Genomic DNA, 19072 nt, shown 5'->3' on the forward strand with positions numbered 1-19072 from the left:
TCTTATTGGGGATTCTGGTAAGTTTTTGATACCTAAAACTTTATTTTTCTATTCCTAACTTAATCTACCAGAATTGAGTCAGTTTAATGTTTTTTAGGAGTTTTAATATACACTAGTTAACATCTTTTATCATTTGAAAACTTTTGTTTTTATTTTCTCTACCTGATATTAATATTACCAATGTAATCAATTATATGATGTCCCAGTAAAGCTAAACAAAATGAAACAAAGCAAAAACTCATTCCCTCAGTAGCATATGACTTAAAGAAGTATTACTCACACTAGGTGGGGTAAGGTGGGAATTGATTAGGCAACAACCATCAACTTGGCTTTTTTTGCCCCGCTCTCTCCTCTTCTATTCGGCCAGACCAAGGATATTTTCATGGTGATGGCAGAAGTATGAGAGGGCAGCTTCATAACATGCAAGCCCATTTTAAGCCTCTGCTTGCGTTGTATCTACCAGGGTCCTATTTTCCATGGCAAGCTGTATGTTTGTGCCCATATCAAGAAATGAGGCAAATCACTAATTTATGACAGTAGAAGAATGACTCAAAAGTTACAGGGAAAATGGCATGGATTCAAGAAAGGGTGATGAATTGGAGACACCCTTTTAATCGAGTACACCAACCAGCTTTCCTTTTATTTTATGTTGTGTAGAATATACTCCCCCATTTCTTTAAAATTTCCTGTGTGTTTCTTAAACGTATAGCTAAGTATCATTTAGAAAAATTACTTGAATTCTAGTTAGTTAACATACAATGCAGTGTTGGTTTCAGGAGTAATTTTAGTGATTAATCACTTACAACACCCAGTGCTCGTTTTTTGAATGAAATCTGAGATTCTTTGCTTTTTAATGGACAATTTTTATACAATTACATAACTTTATGTATTGTATATGTTTTCTCCTCTAGTGTAATTGTGTCATTTTGTTTCATGTTTTCTACTTTCTATGTTTTTTCATTTTCTTATCTTTTGTGTATATACACTGTTTGCTATACTTTTTTTTAAGTGTGTACAAAGTTATGAGTACTGTTTTATATCACACAGTGGTTAACATTAAGGTTTTCAATATCTTTTTTTTTAAAAGATTTTATTTATTTACTTGACAGAGAGAGAGATCAAAAGTAGGCAGAGAGAGAGAGAGAGGGGAAGCAGGCTCCCTGCTGAGTAGAGAGCCCGATGTGGGGCTCAATCCCAGGACCCTGAGATCATGACCTGAGCCAAAGGCAGAGGCTTAACCCATGGAGCCGCCCAGGCGCCCCTTTCAATATCTTTTTAAAGCCACACTTATCTGTTTATTAAAATTTTAAAAAACTGACATCATTTCAATCCCCCAGTTAAGGAATTTTTGTACCACACTTACTTTCTCTATACTTCTTTTAACCTATAGTTCCATCTTATTAGTATATTGACTTATACTAATAATTAAATATTCTTAGCAAACTTTTGAATAAGAATGCCTTTGATATTGCATGTATGTTTCACTCAGTTTTGTAATATATATGCTTGTATTGGTGTCTTACCTATTTCCATGTGAACTTTCGATCTTACAGTAATACTATGAGTTTCTGTGAATCTTGTCTTTAGTAAATCTGACATACATCTACCAGCGATGATGTCAGGAACTGTCCTATGTCATTTATGAGTGGTGTACTTTAGGAAGGATATAAAATCATTAGGCCACAAACTTTTTTCACTTATAACTTTCATTCATTACACTTTTATCTGTCTAATGTATTGTTTTGGAAGACAAATCTGAAGTCATTGTGACTTCATTCCTCTAATTTAACATGGATTTTTTGCCTTGATGTTTTTAGAATTATTTTTCTCTTTCTCAGTCGGTTAAACATCTGCCTACGGCTCAGGTCGCGGTCCCAGGGTCCTGGAGTGCAGTCCCATATCAGGCTCCTTGCTGAGCAGGGAGCCTGCTTCTCCCTCTGCCTGTGCTCCTGCTGCATGTGCCCTCTCCTGCTCTCTCTCTCTGATCAATCGATCAATCAATCAAAAAAACAAACTAGTTTCTAGGAAGCCTTTTGGTGAGTCTGATTAACTGCTTTGCTCTAGATTGTGATGTGACTTTTCAGTTTGCACACCCTGGAATGCAATTATTTCCTTAGTCATTATAACTGCAACCCTCTCCCTCTCCAGTTCCTTCAAGGGCAACAGTGATGATTTTTAACTTCTTGTCACTTAATCATCACTTCCTATCCCATATCTATGTTTCCCTTCATAATCTTTCCTTTCTTAATCTTTCTTCCTTCATTTCTTACTGTCAGGTGAGCATTCCATGTTTTAGCACATGGAATACAAATTCTTATTTTACAATTGCATGTTCTTGAGTTGTAGTATCTCATTATTCCACTTTTAATTTTATGCTATTGTTTTTTTACCTCAACAGATTTTCTCTTGATGTCCTCCTATTTTTGAGACATGATTTTTCTTGTATTGGAATGAGAGTGCTATTGAATTTTCTGCAACTACTGCTACATCGGGCAGTAGATAATAGATTGCTCTGTTGATTGTTTCAGGTGATTTCTGTCCCTTACTTTATCAGAGAGATCCTACTTTTTATTCCTCATTACTCATCGGAGAGCCAGGTAAAATCTACCTTGGCTTGGAGTGGACCAGCAGTTTGGGTATATTGATTGCATTTGGCCTTCTCAGAGTTTCAGCTGATGGAAACATTCAGACGGTGGAAAGATGGATGTGCACAATTCCCTATGCAATTTGTATAGCGTAGTAAGCAGTGATGTTGCACTGAGGTTTGATTTATTTCTCCTCTCCACTTCCTCATTCTCTAGTACTTAGGACAAATGAAGTTTGTTTCAAAGTTTTCACTTGTCTGAGTATCTCTCACCTGTTAACCTGGGAACTAATTGTGCCTCTCCTTCACTTTCTTCCTCCTTTATCTTCTGAACAATTGTGATAATATCACATATATACTTTCCAAACTAAAAGGTAGGTTATAATTCGTGCATATTATTATGGATTTATCAAATATGCATTATATGTCTGTAGTTTTAAATATATGTATATATAATATATAGTTATTTTAAATATATTTGTAGTTTACTTAATCACATCATTGTTTCTGGGCATTTAAATCACTTCTATTTCTCCAGTGCTAAAATAATATATATTAGTTCATTTTTATATATTTTTTAAATTGTCTCAAAGTTTTAGTGGGTAATTCTTTTTTTTTTATAATTTTTTTTTATTTTAATAAACATGTAATATATTTTTATCCCCAGGGGTACAGGTCTGTGAATCGCCAGGTTTACACATTTCACAGCACTCATCATAGCACATACCCTCCCCAATGTCCATTTCCCCACCACCCTCTCCCGTCCCCCCTCCCCCCAGCAACCGTCAGTCTGTTTCTTGAGATTGAGCCTTTTATGGTTTGTCTCCCTCCCAATCCCATCTTTTCATTTTTTCTTTTCCTACCTCCCCCCAACCCCCCCCGCCTTGCATCTCCACTTCCTCATATCAAAGAGATCATATGATAGTTGTCTTTCTCCGATTGACTTATTTCGCTAAGCATGATACCCTCTAGTTCCAGCCACGTCGTCGCAAATGGCAAGATTTCATGTCTTTTGATGGCTGCATAGTATTCCATTGTGTATATATACCACATCTTCTTTATCCATTCATCTGTTGATGGACATCTAGGCTCTTTCCACAGTTTGGCTATTGTGGACATTGCTGCTATAAACATTCGGGTGCACGTGCCCCTTCGGAGTACCACGTTTGTATCTTTAGGATATATACCCAGTAGTGCAATTGCTGGGTCGTAGGGTAGCTCTATTTTCAGTTTTTTGAGGAACCTCCACATTGTTTTCCAGAGTGGTTGCACCAGCTTGCATTCCCACCAGCAGTGTAGGAGGGTTCCCCTCTCTCCGCATCCTTGCCAGCATCTGTCATTTCTTGACTTGTTAATTTTAGCCATTCTGACTGGTGTGAGGTGGTATCTCATTGTGGTTTTGATTTGTATTTCCCTGATGCCGAGTGATGTGGAGCACTTTTTCATGTGTCTCTTGGCCATCTGGATGTCTTCTTTGCAGAAATGTCTGTTCATGTCCTCTGCCCATTTCTTGACTGGATTATTTGTTCTTTGGGTATTGAGTTTGATAAGCTCTTTATAGATTTTGGATACGAGCCCTTTATCTGATATATCATTTGCAAATATCTTCTCCCATTCTGTCAGTTGTCTTTTGGTTTTGTTAACTGTTTCCTTTGCTGTGCAAAAGCTTTTGATCTTGATGAAATCCCAATAGTTCATTTTTGCCCTTGCTTCTGTTGCCTTTGGCGATGTTTCTAGGAAGAAGTTGCTGCGGTTGAGGTCAAAGAGGTTGCTGCCTGTGTTCTCCTCAAGGATTTTGATAGATTCCTTTCTCACAATGAGGTCCTTCATCCATTTTGAGTCTATTTTCATGTGTGGTGTAAGGAAATAGTCCAATTTCATTTTTCTGCATGTGGCTGTCCAATTTTCCCAGCACCATTTGTTGAAGAGGCTGTCTTTTTTCCATTGGATATTCTTTCCTGCTTTGTCGAAGATTAGTTGACCATAGAGTTGAGGCTCTATTTCTGGGCTCTCTATTCTGTTCCATTGGTCTATATGTCTGTTTTGTGCCAGTACCATACTGTCTTGATGATGACAGCTTTGTAATAGAGCTTGAAGTCTGGAATTGTGATGCCACCGACTTTGGCTTTCTTTTTCAATATTCCTTTGGCTATTCGAGGTCTTTTCTGGTTCCATATAAATTTTAGGATTATTTGTTCTATTTCTTTAAAAAAAATGGATGGGATTTTCATAGGGATTGCATTAAATGTGTAGATTGCTTTAGGTAGAATAGACATTTTCACAATATTTGTTCTTCCAATCCATGAGCATGGAATATTTTTCCATTTCTTTGTGTCTTCCTCAATTTCTTTCATGAGTACTTTATAGTTTTCTGAGTATAGATTCTTTGCCTCTTTGGTTAGATTTATTCCTAGGTATCTTATGGTTTTGGGTGCAATTGTAAATGGGACTGACTCCTCAATTTCTCTTTCTTCTGTCTTGTTGTTAGTGTAAAGAAATGCGACTGATTTCTGTGCATTGACTTTATATCCTGACACTTTACTGAATTCCTGTATAAGTTCTAGCAGTTTTGGAGTGGAGCCTTTTGGGTTTTCCACATACAGTATCATATCATCCGCAAAGAGTGATAGTTTGACTTCTTCTTTGCCAATTTGGATGCCTTTAATTTCTTTATGTTGTCTGATTGCTGAGGCTAGGACTTCTAGTACTATGTTGAACAGCAGTGGTGATAACGGACATCCCTGCCGTGTTCCTGACCTTAGCAGAAAAGCTTTCAGTTTTTCTCCATTGAGAATGATATTTGCGGTGGGTTTTTCATAGATGGCTTTGACAATATTGAGGTATGTGCCTTCTATCCCTACACTTTGAAGAGTTTTAATCAGGAAGGGATGCTGCACTTTGTCAAATGCTTTTTCAGCATCTATTGAGAGTATCATATGGTTCTTACTCTTTCTTTTATGAATGTATTGTATCACATTGATGGATTTGCAGATGTTGAACCAACCTTGCAGCCCTGGAATAAATTCCACTTGGTCGTGGTGAATAATCCTTTTAATGTACTGTTGGATCCTATTGGCCAGTATTTTGGTGAGAATTTTCGCATCTGTGTTCATCAAAGATATTGGTCTGTAATTCTCTTTTTTGGTCGGATCCTTGTCTGGTTTTGGGATCAAGGTGATGCTGGCCTCATAGAATGAGTTTGGAAGTTTTCCTTCCATTTCTATTTTTTGGAACAGTTTCAGGAGAATAGGAATTAATTCTTCTTTAAATGTTTGGTAGAATTCCCCTGGGAAGCCGTCTGGTCCTGGACTTTTGTTTGTTTGGGGATTTTTGATGTCTGTTTCAATCTCCTTACTGGTTATGGGTCTGTTCAGGTTATCTATTTCTTCCTGGTTCAGTTGTGGTAGTTTATACGTCTCTAGAAATGTATCCATTTCTTCCAGATTGTCAAATTTGTTGGCATAGAGTTGCTCATAGTATGTTCTTATAATTGTTTGTATTTCTTTGGTGTTGGTTGTGATCTCTCCTCTTTCATTCATGATTTTATTTATTTGCGTCCTTTCTCTTTTCTTTTTGATAAGTCTGGCCAGGGGCTTATCAATCTTATTAATTCTTTCAAAGAACCAGCTCCTAGTTTTGTTGATTTGTTCTATTGTTTTTTTAGTTTCTATTTCATTGATTTCTGCTCTGATCTTTATGATTTCTCTTCTCCTGCTGGGTTTAGGCTTTCTTTGTTATTCTCTCTCCAGCTCCTTTAGGTGTAGGGTTAGGTAGTGTATTTGAGACCTTTCTTGTTTCTTGAGAAAGGCTTGCACCGCTATATATTTTCCTCTCAGGACTGCCTTTGTTGTGTCCCACAGATTTTGAACCGTTGTGTTTTCATTATCATTTGTTTCCATGAATTTTTTCAATTCTTCTTTAATTTCCTGGTTGACCCATTCATTTTTTAGAAGGATGCTGTTTAGTCTCCATGTATTTGCATTCTTTCCAAATTTCCTCTTGTGATTGGGTTCTAGTTTCAGAGCATTGTGGTCTGAAAATATGCAGGGGATGATCTAAATCTTTTGGTACCAATTGAGACCTGATTTATGACCCAGGATGTGGTCTATTCTGGAGAATGTTCCATGTGCACTAGAGAAGAATGTATATTCAGTTGCTTTGGGATGGAATGTTCTGAATATATCTGTGATGTCCATCTGGTCCAGTGTGTCATTTAAGGCCTTTATTTCCTTATTGATCTTTTGCTTAGATGATCTGTCCATTTCAGTGAGGGGAGTGTAAAGGCCCCTGCTATTATTGTATTACTGTCGATGTATTTCTTTGATTTTGTTATTAATTGGTTTATATAGTTGGCTGCTCCCATGTTAGGGGCATAGATATTTAATATTGTTAGGTTTTCTTGTTGGACAGACCCTTTGAGTATGATATAGTGTCCTTCCTCATCTCTTATTATAGTCTTTGGCTTAAAATCTAATTGATCTGATATAAGGATTGCCACCCCAGCTTTCTTCTGATGTCCATTAGCATGGTACATTGTTTTCCACCCCCTCACTTTAAATCTGGAGGTGTCTTCGGGTCTAAAATGAGTTTCTTGTAGGCAGCATATTGATGGGTTTTGTTTTTTTATCCATTCTGATACCCTGTGTCTTTTGATTGGGGCATTGAGCCCATTAACATTCAGGGTAACTATTGAGAGACATGAATTTAGTGCCACTGGCCTGTAAGGTGACTGTTACTGTATATTGTCTCTGTTTCTTTCTGATCTACTACTTTTAGGGTCTCTCTTTGCTTAGAGGACCCCTTTCAATATTTCCTGTAGAGCTGGTTTGGTGTTTGCAAATTCTTTCAGCTTTTGTTTGTCCTGGAAGCTCTTTATCTCTCCTTCTATTTTCAATGATAGCCTAGCCGGATATAGTATTCTTGGCTGCATGTTTTTCTCATTTAGTGCTCTGAATATATCATGCCAGTTCTTTCTGGCCTGCCAGGTCTCTGTGGATAGGTCCGCTGCCAATCTAATGTTTTTACCCTTGTATGTTACAGACTTCTTTTCCCAGGCTGCTTTCAGGATTTTCTCTTTGTCGCTAAGACTTGTAAATTTTACTATCAGGTGACGAGGTGTGGACCTATTTTTATTAATTTTGAGGGGCGTTCTTAGCATCTCCTGGATTTTGATGTTCGTTCCCTTTGCCATATTAGGGAAATTCTCTCCAATAATTGTCTCCAATATACCTTCTGCTCCCCTCTCTCTTTCTTCTTCTTCTGGAATCCCAATTATTCTAATGTTGTGTCGTCTTATGGTGTCGCTTATCTCTCGAATTCTCTCCTCGTGGTCCAGTATTTGTTTGTCTCTCTTTTGCTCAGCTTCTTTATTCTCTGTCATTTGGTCTTCTATGTCACTAATTCTTTCTTCTGCCTCATTTATCCTAGCAGTGAGAGCTTCCATTTTTGATTGCACCTCATTAATAGCTTTTTTGATTTCAACTTGGTTAGATTTTAGTTCTTTTATTTCTCCAGAAAGGGCTTTTATCTCTCCAGAGAGGGTTTCTCTAATATCTTCTATGCCTTTTTCGAGCCCGGCTAGAACCTTGAGAATTGTTATTCTGAACTCTAGATCTGTCATGTTACCAATGTCCGTATTGATTAGGTCTCCAGCCTTCGGTACGGCCTCTTGTTCTTTTTTTTGAGGTGAGTTTTTCCGCCTTGTCATTTTGTCCAGGTAGGATTTGCTTTCTCCTGCTGTGGAATTCCGCTTTTCTTGGTGACTGAAGTTGGTTTTGGATGGGTTTCTTGTTGATCTTCTGGGGGAGGGGCCTGTTGTAGTGATTCTCAAGTGTCTTTGCCGCAGGCGGAATTGCACCGCCCTTGCCAGGGGCCGGGCTAAGGAATCCGCTCGGGTTTGCTTTCGGGAGCTTTTGTTCCCTGAGCGCTTTCCGTAGAGTTCCGGAGGACGGGAATGAAGATGGCGGCCTCCCGATCTCTCGGCCCGGAGGAGCCGAGAGCTTGGGGTTCCGCTCCTCAGTGTGCTCTCAGAGAAAAGCGCCCAACCGCCCCGCCTCCCTGGCCTGCGGTAGCACCTTGAGGAAAGCAGTCAATTGCTGGAGCCGGAGAAAAGCGCCCGGTCGCTTCCGTCTCCACAGCCTCCAGCCGCGCTCCGAGCCCACCCAGCCTGCGACCGGCACAAGGTAACCCCGGGCTTAGAGCTCGCTCCTCGGCTTTGTCACTGTAGCCGGCTTCCCTGCTCTAATACCTTCGAGCTCTGCGGCACTCAGACACCCCCAGTCCTTCTGTGACCCCGCGGGACCTGGGGTTATGCTGACCCCGCCTGGGTTTCCCCCCAGTTTAGCCTCTGGAGCGATGTCTCCCAGTGGAGCCGACTTTTAAAAGTCCCGATTTTGTGCTCCGTAGCTCCGCCGCTTGCCGGGAGCCGGCCCCTCCCACCGGGGTCTATCTTCCCGTCGCTTTGGATTCACTTCTCCGCAGGTCCTACCTTTCAGAAAGTGATTGATTCTCTGTTTCTAGAATTGTTGCTCTTCTTCTCTTCGATTTCCCGTTGGATTTGTAGGTGTTCACAATGGTTAGATAAGCTATCTAGCTGATCTCCATTTTTATATGTTTAAATGGCTATTTTCTTGGGATAAATTCTTGGAAGTAGAATTATTGGCATGAATTATATTAACAGTTTTGTGAATTTTTGATATAAATTGACAGATCGTTTCCCCTAATCTTTTAATAAGTTGAACTTACAGAAACAGTATAAGCATATGCTCATTAAAAAAAAAATTGGGATCAGAAGCTTATGTTGAAAGAAATTACAATTCTGAGATTCTGTGAAAAAGAAAATTAAAAAACAGCCATTGTTTCACTGCGGACATATGACTATTGCTATTGATTTGGCTTAGTTATTTCATTCTGCCCAACTTCCTTCTAGGATAGATAGATGGTAAGAAAGGTAGGTAGGTAGGTAGGAAGGCAGGTTGATGGATAGGCAGACACATAGGATGCACACATCAATGAAAATACTATACGATCATATTTAAAATGTTTTAAGTTTTTATGCAGTTATGTATAATCCTGTTATTAATGTCTTTACATTTAATACAAATTGTTTATTTCATTAATATAAGTCCTAGGAAGAAAATAAGGAAGAACACATATTTTTAACACATGTATGTGTACCATATAATTTCAGTTTCAAAAGGAGGTTGTATCCACATATGCTCTCAGCATCCATGTCACAAATGTTATGTATTAAAATGATTTTTTCTTTTTGTTGAATTTGATAGGAAGAAAATGATACCCTGTTGTTTTGTTTTGTATTTATTTGATCACTAGTTAGATGAAATCTATTTTCTTGAATGATTATTATCCATATATATTATTCTGCAGAATTTCTGTTATGTTCATAATTAGTTTATTTTATTGGTGGGCATAATACTTTCTTTACTAACAATGTATTTTTTAAAGATTTTATTTACTTACTTGAGAGAGAGAAAGAAAAAGGGAGAGAGAGCGCTCATGAATGAGGTAGTGGGGGAGGAGCAGAGGGAGAGGGAGAAGCAGAACTCCCTGCCCAGGAGGGAGCCCAATGTAAGGCTGGATCCCAGGACCCTGAGATCATGATCTGACCTGAAGGCAGGTGCTTAACTGACTGAGCCATCCAGGCATCCCTTTACTAACAGTAGCAATGATTTTGGTGACACCATTGCTATTTTGTACAGATAAAAAATAATTCTTAATTTTTAACCAATCATTTCTTCTTATATTTTATTAAAAATTTTTGGATGCTTCTTGTTCAAAGGATCTTTTTACATAATCAACACATTAAACATAGTCATTGCTCAGAGTATTGTGTGGAAATACCAATGAAATAAAATCCTAACTCCAAGTTCAAATCTGTTCTTTGTAACAGCCATAGAAATTGTATCAAATACTATCCCAGTACTCAGTTTGATTGACTTTTTTTTTCTTATTTCAGAGAATAAAAGATCATGCCTTCAATTTTCTCATCTGGGTATAAAGGATTCTCTCAAAGATTTGTTTTCTCCCCAAATGGAGATTTCCTTAATGATGTATACAAGGAACAACTTCAACTGTGCTGAGCCACTGTTTGAGCAGAGTAACTCACTTAACATTAATTTCAATGTCAGCAAGAAAACAGTCTGGCTTATTCATGGGTACAGACCAACGGGCTCTGCTCCTGTATGGCTTCAGAACTTCCTAAGGGTTTTGTTGAATCAAGATGATGTAAATGTAATTGTAGTAGACTGGAACCGGGGTGCTACAACTCTCCTTTACAACAGAGCGGTTAAAAACACCAGAAAAGTTGCTGCGAGTTTGAGTAGCTACATTCGGAATCTTTTGGTAAGAATTTTATATATTCTATATGTTTTACAATATACAGTGTTTTGTGCAATACCACCAGGTAGTAGTAAGATAAATACTTTTTTCCTATACGCATTAAGAATTATTGCTTTGAGGGGCGCCTGGGTGGCTCAGTGGGTTAAAGCCTCTGACTTGGGCTCAGGTCAGAATCTCAGGATCCTGGGATCGAGCCCCGCTTCGGGCCCTCTGCTCATCAGAGAGCCTGATTCCCTTCCTCTCTCTCTGTCTGCCTCTTTGCCTACTTGTGATCTCTCTCTCTGTCAAATAAATAAATAAAATCTTAAAAAAAATAATTAATTTCATTTAATACTTATATAAAATATTATAAAGTTTGGTTATCCCAAATGTATAGATAAGTAAATGAGGCAGAGAGATTAAGCAAATGCTTAAAGTCACAGAGAAGATAAGAGGTAGATTTGATCTCTGAACTCTCCAGTCTGACTCCTGACTATTACATGCAAACTGCTTTTTGGATCTGGTGAGCTTGCTCAGTTTCAGGGAGCCTTGGAAATTCAGCACGACACAACTCAAAGCAGATGTCAAGCCCCAGAATGTTCCGCATCAGAAATCACCCTTCTCTCAAGTGCTCATCACCATCACATCTCTCTCTATAACAGACACTGATCTCCATATGGCTTGACATAGTAAATGTAGATCATTCAAACTGCAGGTGACCTAAAACTGGCCTGAATGTAACTGACTCACCCCAACCCTGCTCCTAAATCCTGGACAGATCTAAATGGTACTAAGAATTCCCTCCAAGGTCGGCAGAAGTATGCTACTTTTCAAGATGTTTTTCCCCTCACTTTTACCAATTCACACTTGATTAACTATAAACATATTAGCCGTACCTTGGAAAGGATATCTAAAGAACCTAATGATTATATAGTTTATCCCCTTGGTCCACATGGAATCACTACCCTACCATCAAGTCCGTATAGGTAGAGTTTAAAAAAATTAAAAGTTTTTAAAAGATTTTATTTATTTATTTGACAGAGAGGGAGACATACAGAGAGGGAACACAAGCAGGGGGAGTGGAAGAGGAAGAAGCAGGCTTCCCACTGAGCAGGGAGCCGGACACTGAGCTCAATCCCAGGACCCTGGGATCATGACCTGAGTGGAAGGCAGATGCTTAACAACTGAGCCACCCAGGTGCCCCTAGAAAAATTAAAATCTAAAAGATTTTAAGATAAAACATCATAACTGAGTCTTTAAGATTTTTTAAAAAAATAAGACAGTTCATAACTAGGTACAGAATTATATCCATCTACACAAATTAAAGATGGCTGTAAATGTTAGCATATCAAAGCAATAGTTCTTCTTGTATTTGTTTGTTTAAAGGTTTTATTTATTTATTTGACAGAGGGAGAGATCACCAGTAGGCAGAGGCAGGCAGAGAGAAAGGGGGAAGCACCCACTGAGCCATCCAGGTGCTCATGAAATTAATTCTTAACCAGTACCTGGCATATAATAATCATTGAATATAATCAGGAATAGTATAATTTTTACATCCCCCAATTTGGACAACAAACCATCTCTCTAGAGAGACAGTGGAGGTAATTGATTCATCTGTTTTTATAGTCTATAAACTTGACGTCCGTCTTTTTCCCTTACAGTAGTTAAGTATATGTGGCTTTGGGCAACTCAGTATCAAGCCATGTTAATCAACATTTAATAGGTTCCAGGAATAGTTTGAGGCAATAGGATAAAAATAAATACCTCGTAAGACTAATGTGAATACCAAATATGAGATTTACAAAGCACTTATTCAAGGTAAGTACCATAAAATGTCTCCTACCATCACTACAAAATTCTTTAACTAAATGTATTATTTTGCATCTACCAGTTTAGATAACAGATAACAAAGGTTTTTAAAAATGTACTGGTATTACTAAAAGTATATGGAGAAAAATCAGATCTCTTATGGAAAATGTTGAACAAAGATACAGTTGTTTTCAAATTATAAAATCCCATTCTCCATCTGCCAGAAATGTATTAAACTAGGAAAAAAAAAACAAATTCTAGAATATTGATGTGCAGGGCATAATTTGTGATTTCTGAAATGAAAATCATAACATTGCATTTTCACTTGCAGGACCATGGAGCGTCTCTTCATAATTTTCATTTCATAGGTATGAGCTTAGGGGCTCATATTAGTGGATTTGTTGGAAAGATATTTCGAGGTCAACTTGGAAGAATAACAGGTAAAATATTTTTGATAAAATGTGTTTCAGCATTCTTTAAAGCATCAGAAGTTATTGTTTAAAAGTTATCAGGCACAATAATTAAATAGTAGAAATGACACACATTTATTCTTTTTCTGTATTATATTCAAATGCTGGGCTTTGTTCTAGTTAGATTCTAAAGTCTTGTTTCTTTTTTAGTTCTTAACAGAGTTGAAGTACTCCTATGGAAATGGAATGTAGAAAATCAATTTCTGCAACCCCAAGTGAATTTTTTTTTTAAAGATTTTATTTATCTATTTGACAGACAGAGTTCACAAGTAGGCAGTGAGACCCACAGAGAGAGAGGAAGGGAAGCAGGCTCCCCGCCGAGCAGAGAGCCGGACTCGGGGCTTGATCCCAGGACCCTGAGATCACAACCCGAGCCGAAGTCAGAGGCTTTAACCCACTGAGCCACCCAGGCGCCCCACCCCAAGTGAATTTTAAGGACACATTATTGTAACAATCCAGAGGAAAATTTGACCCATTAAATATGAAACTTTTTTCATATACTAAATATAGAACCATGTACTTTAGGGTAACTGGATGGCTCAGTCATTAAGTGTCTGCATTTGGCTCAGGTCATGATCCCAGGGTCCTGGGATTGAGCCCCGCATCAGGCTACCTGGTCAGCAGAAAGTCTGCTTCTCCCTCTCCCACTTCCCCTGCTTGTGCTCTCTCTCTCTTTGTCTGTCAAATAAATAAATAATACCTTTTAAAAAAAAAGAACCATGTACTTAATTTTCATAAACTTTGACACAATTCAATTCTTTTAAAAATTTTATTTGAACACCAGAAAAGAGAATCAGGACTTGATATCCCAGATTGAGGGAGTCTAGGTCCTGATACCCCTCATATTTTCTTCTTTTTTTTTAAATTTATTTATTTGACAACAGAGATCACAAGTAGGCGGAGAGGCAGACAGAGGGAAAGGGGGAAGCAGGCTCCCCGCTCAGCAGAGAGCCCGATGTGGGGCTCGATCCCAGGACCCTGGGATCATGACCTGAGCCGAAGGCAGAGGCTTTAACCCACTGAGCCACCCAGGTGCCCCTACCCCTCATATTTTCTTAACAAAATTCCTGCGTCCAGAAAGCTTAGTAACCAAATAATGCTGACATGGATTTTCATGCTTCCGTTTGGGAATGGTGGTGATTTTAGAATAGAAAGATCGTATCCCTCTCCAGTCAATTCAACTTTTTAACAACTATTGAGATCTGTGTCCATAGAAGATTTATAATGATTTCAAGTGTTAATAAAAGTAATAGAGTGTTAAGTTAAGCAAAGGGGGCAGGGAGAGGTGAATGAATGCACAGACAGGATGTTTACAAACCTTAAGTATAACCTTACTATACTTATTCTGATCAGTTTTAATATTATCCCCATTATTCAGGTGTGAAAACAGGTTAATGGAATGAATATAGGGGGAGGGGGCCAAAAAGTTTTGAACAGCTAAGCCAGGATTTATACAAAATTTTCTAGCATCCGAAGTCCATTCTGTTTCAGCCACCATAGTCATCCTACTTTATGTTAAGATGTGTTTACTCGGGGCACCTGGGTGGCTCAGTGGGTTGAAGCCTCTGCCTTCGGCTTGGGTCATGGTCCTAGGGTCCTAGGGTCCTGGGATAGAGCCCCACATGGGGCTCTCTGCTTGGCAGGGAGCCTGCTTCCCTTCCTCCCCTCTCTCTGCCTGCCTCTCTGCCTACCTGTGATCTCTGTCTGTCAAATAAATAAAAAAAATCTTTAAAAGAAAAAAAAAAATGTGTTCACTCACACTTTATTCCAGTTCGATTGACTGCATAGGCCAAGCAATCATCAAGGTTTGAAAGTCCAGCAAATGTGGTAGTTCTACATCAGAATTATTCATGAGAAGAGAAGTTTCTGCCTCATTCAGTTAAGTGAGCTAAATAAACTAGGATAGGAGAAGGGCTTGAGATGAGCAACATTATATTTTATTTTTTAAAATATCTTTTTTGAGATCATTGTATCTTCCATTGCATGGAAATTCTCAAGTTGTTGAATTTTACCTCCTTCCCACCCCCTCACCTTTTTAACACATGCCAGTAGGTCATGAGCCTAGAATTTCTATTTAAAATTTCAAATACAGGGTGCCTGGGTGCTCAGTCAGTTCAGGGTCTGCCTTTGGCTCCGGTCATGATCTCAGGGTCTTGGGATCGAGTCCCATGTGGGGCTCCCTACTCTGCAGAGAGTCTGCTTCTCTCTTTCCCTCTGCTGCTCCCCTTCTTATGCTCTCTCTTTCTCTATCAAATAATAAAATCTTAAAAAAAAAATTTCAAATACACCAGAAATAATATCTATAGTCCATGGAACTCTTAATACATTTTTCTTTTCTTGTGTGTATGTGGGAAACTTTTGTGAAAAATGAATGATAAGATAATAGTATATTTTATGCCACAGCCCAAATTGTATTTGGCACTTAAAAATCTTATTAGAATTGAAGATAGATCTGGGATGAACTAATAAGGCATGAGGTTCAAGACAGGACCAGGATATTATTCATTTCCCCTCCCTCTCAGGGCAGTAGTAATTACTTACGATTAACTATAAAGTTACTAGCAGTTTATCTGCAAGTACTTCTTTTTTTCCTTTTTTTTTTTTTGTTTTTGTTTTTGATTTATTTTTGTTTTTTATTTGACAGAGAGACAGTGAGAGAGGGAACACAAGCAGGGAGACTGGGGGAGGGAGAAGCAGACCTCCTGCTGAGCAGGGAGCCCGATGTGGGGTTTCATCCCAGGACCCTGGGACCATGACCTGAGCCGAAGGCAGATGTCTAACGACTGAGCCACCCATTTGCTCCTATCCCTAAGTACTTCTTAAGTAAAAATGCTAAGAAAATAAAACCTACAGTTTTGTTGAGGCATCTCTAAGTGTGGCTTAACATTAGATTGTTGATAAACTGACGATTGGTGAAAAGTATCATTCAGATAACGAAGGTATTTGCTATTCATCCAGTTTCATTTATCTTAATATTAGTTCTTGCACAAGTTTAAGCTGAAACTATATAGACATGCTTATAATGTAATAATAATGCAAACATATGACCTAATAAACACTGTAGTAGAAATTGATTCATCGATTGATAGTTTCTTTCTTGAATTTCAGGTCTTGACCCTGCTGGGCCAAAATTCTCTGGAAAATCACCTAATGACAGATTAGCTTACACCGATGCGAAGTTTGTGGATGTTATCCATTCTGATGCCAATGGTAACAATGTAGGATTTATTGCTAAATTATTTGAAAATGAAAAGTTGTAGACATTGGGGAAGAGGAGAACATAAAAGGGAAAAGAGTAGTGGGTAAAGTGACGATGAGTCGTTATTATAAATTATAAATATTATATTACATATATTATATATTATAAATTATTATAAAATATTAATTATTATAAAATGATCCTATTTACGACAAGCAATATTTCTTGGAGTTCGTGATGTCAAATGGCACTTTTTGCCATCCGCCTACCCTCTTTATGCTTTCAAGGACTGGTCTTATCATCCTAAAAAAATGGAGACTTGATAAAAAGTACTTCACCTTGTTCATGCTGCTGACAATTTTAACTGATCAGAGTTTCTCCCATGCTTAATGTTCCTGCTGTATTTAGGTTACCATTCTCTCCACTCACTTTCTCATGTGATGTGTATCAAGTAGAAGTGAGCATACCATTTCAGGCACAGATGGAGAATACCCTCCCATAAAGACAGGGAAATAATTTCTCTATTGTTTTTAATTATCTTCCTGAAAATGTCCAACAGGCTGTTGGTAGTTTGAGCCTGAGTGCTTTGGATAGACACTTTCAAGGAAGAATTTAGATGGCCCCGAGGCCCTTCCTCATGTGAAATTGATACTACTATTTATTGAGCACTTCCTATACTTTAGGCAGTGTTTTAGATCTTCCTGTGAATGAAATTACGGCATTCTCCTAAGTCCCCATGAGATAAGGAAATATCATCCCCTTTTTATTGCTGTTCGGGAAGCTAGGGTCACGGCCACAAGTGGCAGAGCCAGAATTTGGAATCTTAGGATTCCAGAGTCTACGCCTCCCCAGTTTGTTGCTCTGACCAGCTGATAATTTACATGTGCTGTGGTTATGGGCATGGGCAGGATACGGGGCTACCTTGGAGAAGCGAGGAAGTGATGCTAAGGCTGTTCTGATTTCCCTGGTTCCTCAGGTTTCTTTTCTCTTTGGTTCTGGTAATTTATTTGCTCCCATAGTCCTCTGAATTGTCCTTGTGGTGATTCATACCAATGCCTTTGTGAGAGATACAAATGCCATAAATGCCACAGAGCACAACTTTTCAGCTTCTATGGCTACATGCCAGGGGACTGAGCCTCTCTGTGCCTGTTGTTCTGTTCCTTCTTTGGAATCCAAGTTCACTTATTTGTCACAGGGAGTTAGTGCCCAGGGGTTCATAGTTCGAATGTGATACCTCAACGTCTCAAGCCTTCCTTGTCTTTATCCCTTTATATCGGCTTGACTTTCCCACACACAGCACCCCTGTTGCCCAGTTCTCTGCAGTTCTCTGAGCTCTTGTTTCTGAAATCCCAACTTCAGCTTTGCCTGTGGCCTTTTAATTAGCTCTTCATACTTTTTATTATTTTTCTTTGCATTTTTGGCTTTTCCTAATTAAAAAAAACTGTTTCTATTGTCTTTCAGTCCCAACATCTCAACATGACCAGTCTATCAGACCTAACTTACCACCGGATGCCACATTGTTGGCACCTTCGATTAATCTTTTCACAACCATTGCAAATGAGGGACACAGAATTTTGATGCTGCATATCCACCTGTCTCAGGGAATTTCTGATGAGATACTTGGGGTCAGCACCTATCTGACAGACACTACCTTTTCCTTGAATAATAATCAGCGAGTGCATCTACTTACCAGTAGTTTTTGTCCATATTCTGTTGTATATGTTAAAAACACTACGTGGCCTTCCAAAATTGTGAATTGGATAATTTGAACTAACATCCTTGCTGGGATACCAGGAAAAAATTACAGTCCAACATCCAGAAGATAGAAAAATTCCAGGGAAGTAAACTGGTAATTTGGAGTCACTTTTCTTATGGCAGGTTTCCTGATGCTTAGAATATGGGAAGTATTTTTGAAACCCTTACATGAGGCTTGTAAAATATCTTATTTTTACCTTCTTTCCATGAAATGGAGGAATATAGAATGCTTAAACTTTATATATCCACCCTCCAATTTAATATATTCTTGGGGAGAAAAAATAGGACAAAAATAGAAGGCACAGTGAATATCAATTTTAAAAAGGGCACCTGGATGGGTCAGTAGTTTAAGCATCTGCCCTTTGCTCCGGTCTTGGGGTCCTGGGATCAAGCCCGGCACCTGGCTCCCTGCTTTTCCCTGTCCCTCTGCCCTTCCCCCACTCATGCTCACGCTCCCTCTCTCGCTCTCAAATAAATAAATAAAACCTTAAAAACAAATAAAGGGACACTTGGGTGGCTCAGTCAGTTAAGTGTCTGCCTCTGGCTCAGGTCATGATCCTAGGGTCCTGGGATCAAGTCCCACTTGGGTGCCTTGCTCATTGTGGAGCCTGCTTCTTCCTCTGTCTGCCACTCCCCCTGCTTGTGCGCTCGCTCTCTCTCTCTGAAAAATAAAGAAAATCCATATATATATATATATGAAAAAATAAAATAAAAAAGAAAAAGCTTTACAGATACTACAGGTATGAAATTGATCATATTATGATGTAATGAACAATATTATGCAAATAAATATGAAAATCTGTGATTATATGTTATGGAATATAAAATAGAAAAATTTTTATGAAAAAGCAAAAGCATTTACCAAACTGAGAAATTAAGAAAGAAAATTTGAATAGTTCTATAAATATTAATGAAATA

At 38.5% G+C, this 19072-nt stretch overlaps 1 protein-coding gene across 1 annotated transcript in view; it reads left to right on the forward strand.

The window, feature by feature from the left end:
• Nucleotides 1-19072, forward strand: part of LIPI (lipase I) — a gene marked incomplete at its 5' end in the record, with an annotated part of 61280 nt that overhangs the window by 12232 nt on the left and 29976 nt on the right. The window contains 3 exons of the mRNA XM_080825201.1: nucleotides 10560-10945; nucleotides 13062-13170; nucleotides 16309-16410. Of these exons, the coding sequence (XP_080681327.1) occupies nucleotides 10560-10945; nucleotides 13062-13170; nucleotides 16309-16410 (597 nt within the window). The remainder of the gene's footprint in view (nucleotides 1-10559; nucleotides 10946-13061; nucleotides 13171-16308; nucleotides 16411-19072) is intronic.

Source organism: Martes martes, assembly GCF_963455335.1.
Source record: "Martes martes genome assembly, chromosome: 1".
Classification (NCBI taxonomy): Eukaryota; Metazoa; Chordata; class Mammalia; order Carnivora; family Mustelidae; genus Martes; species Martes martes.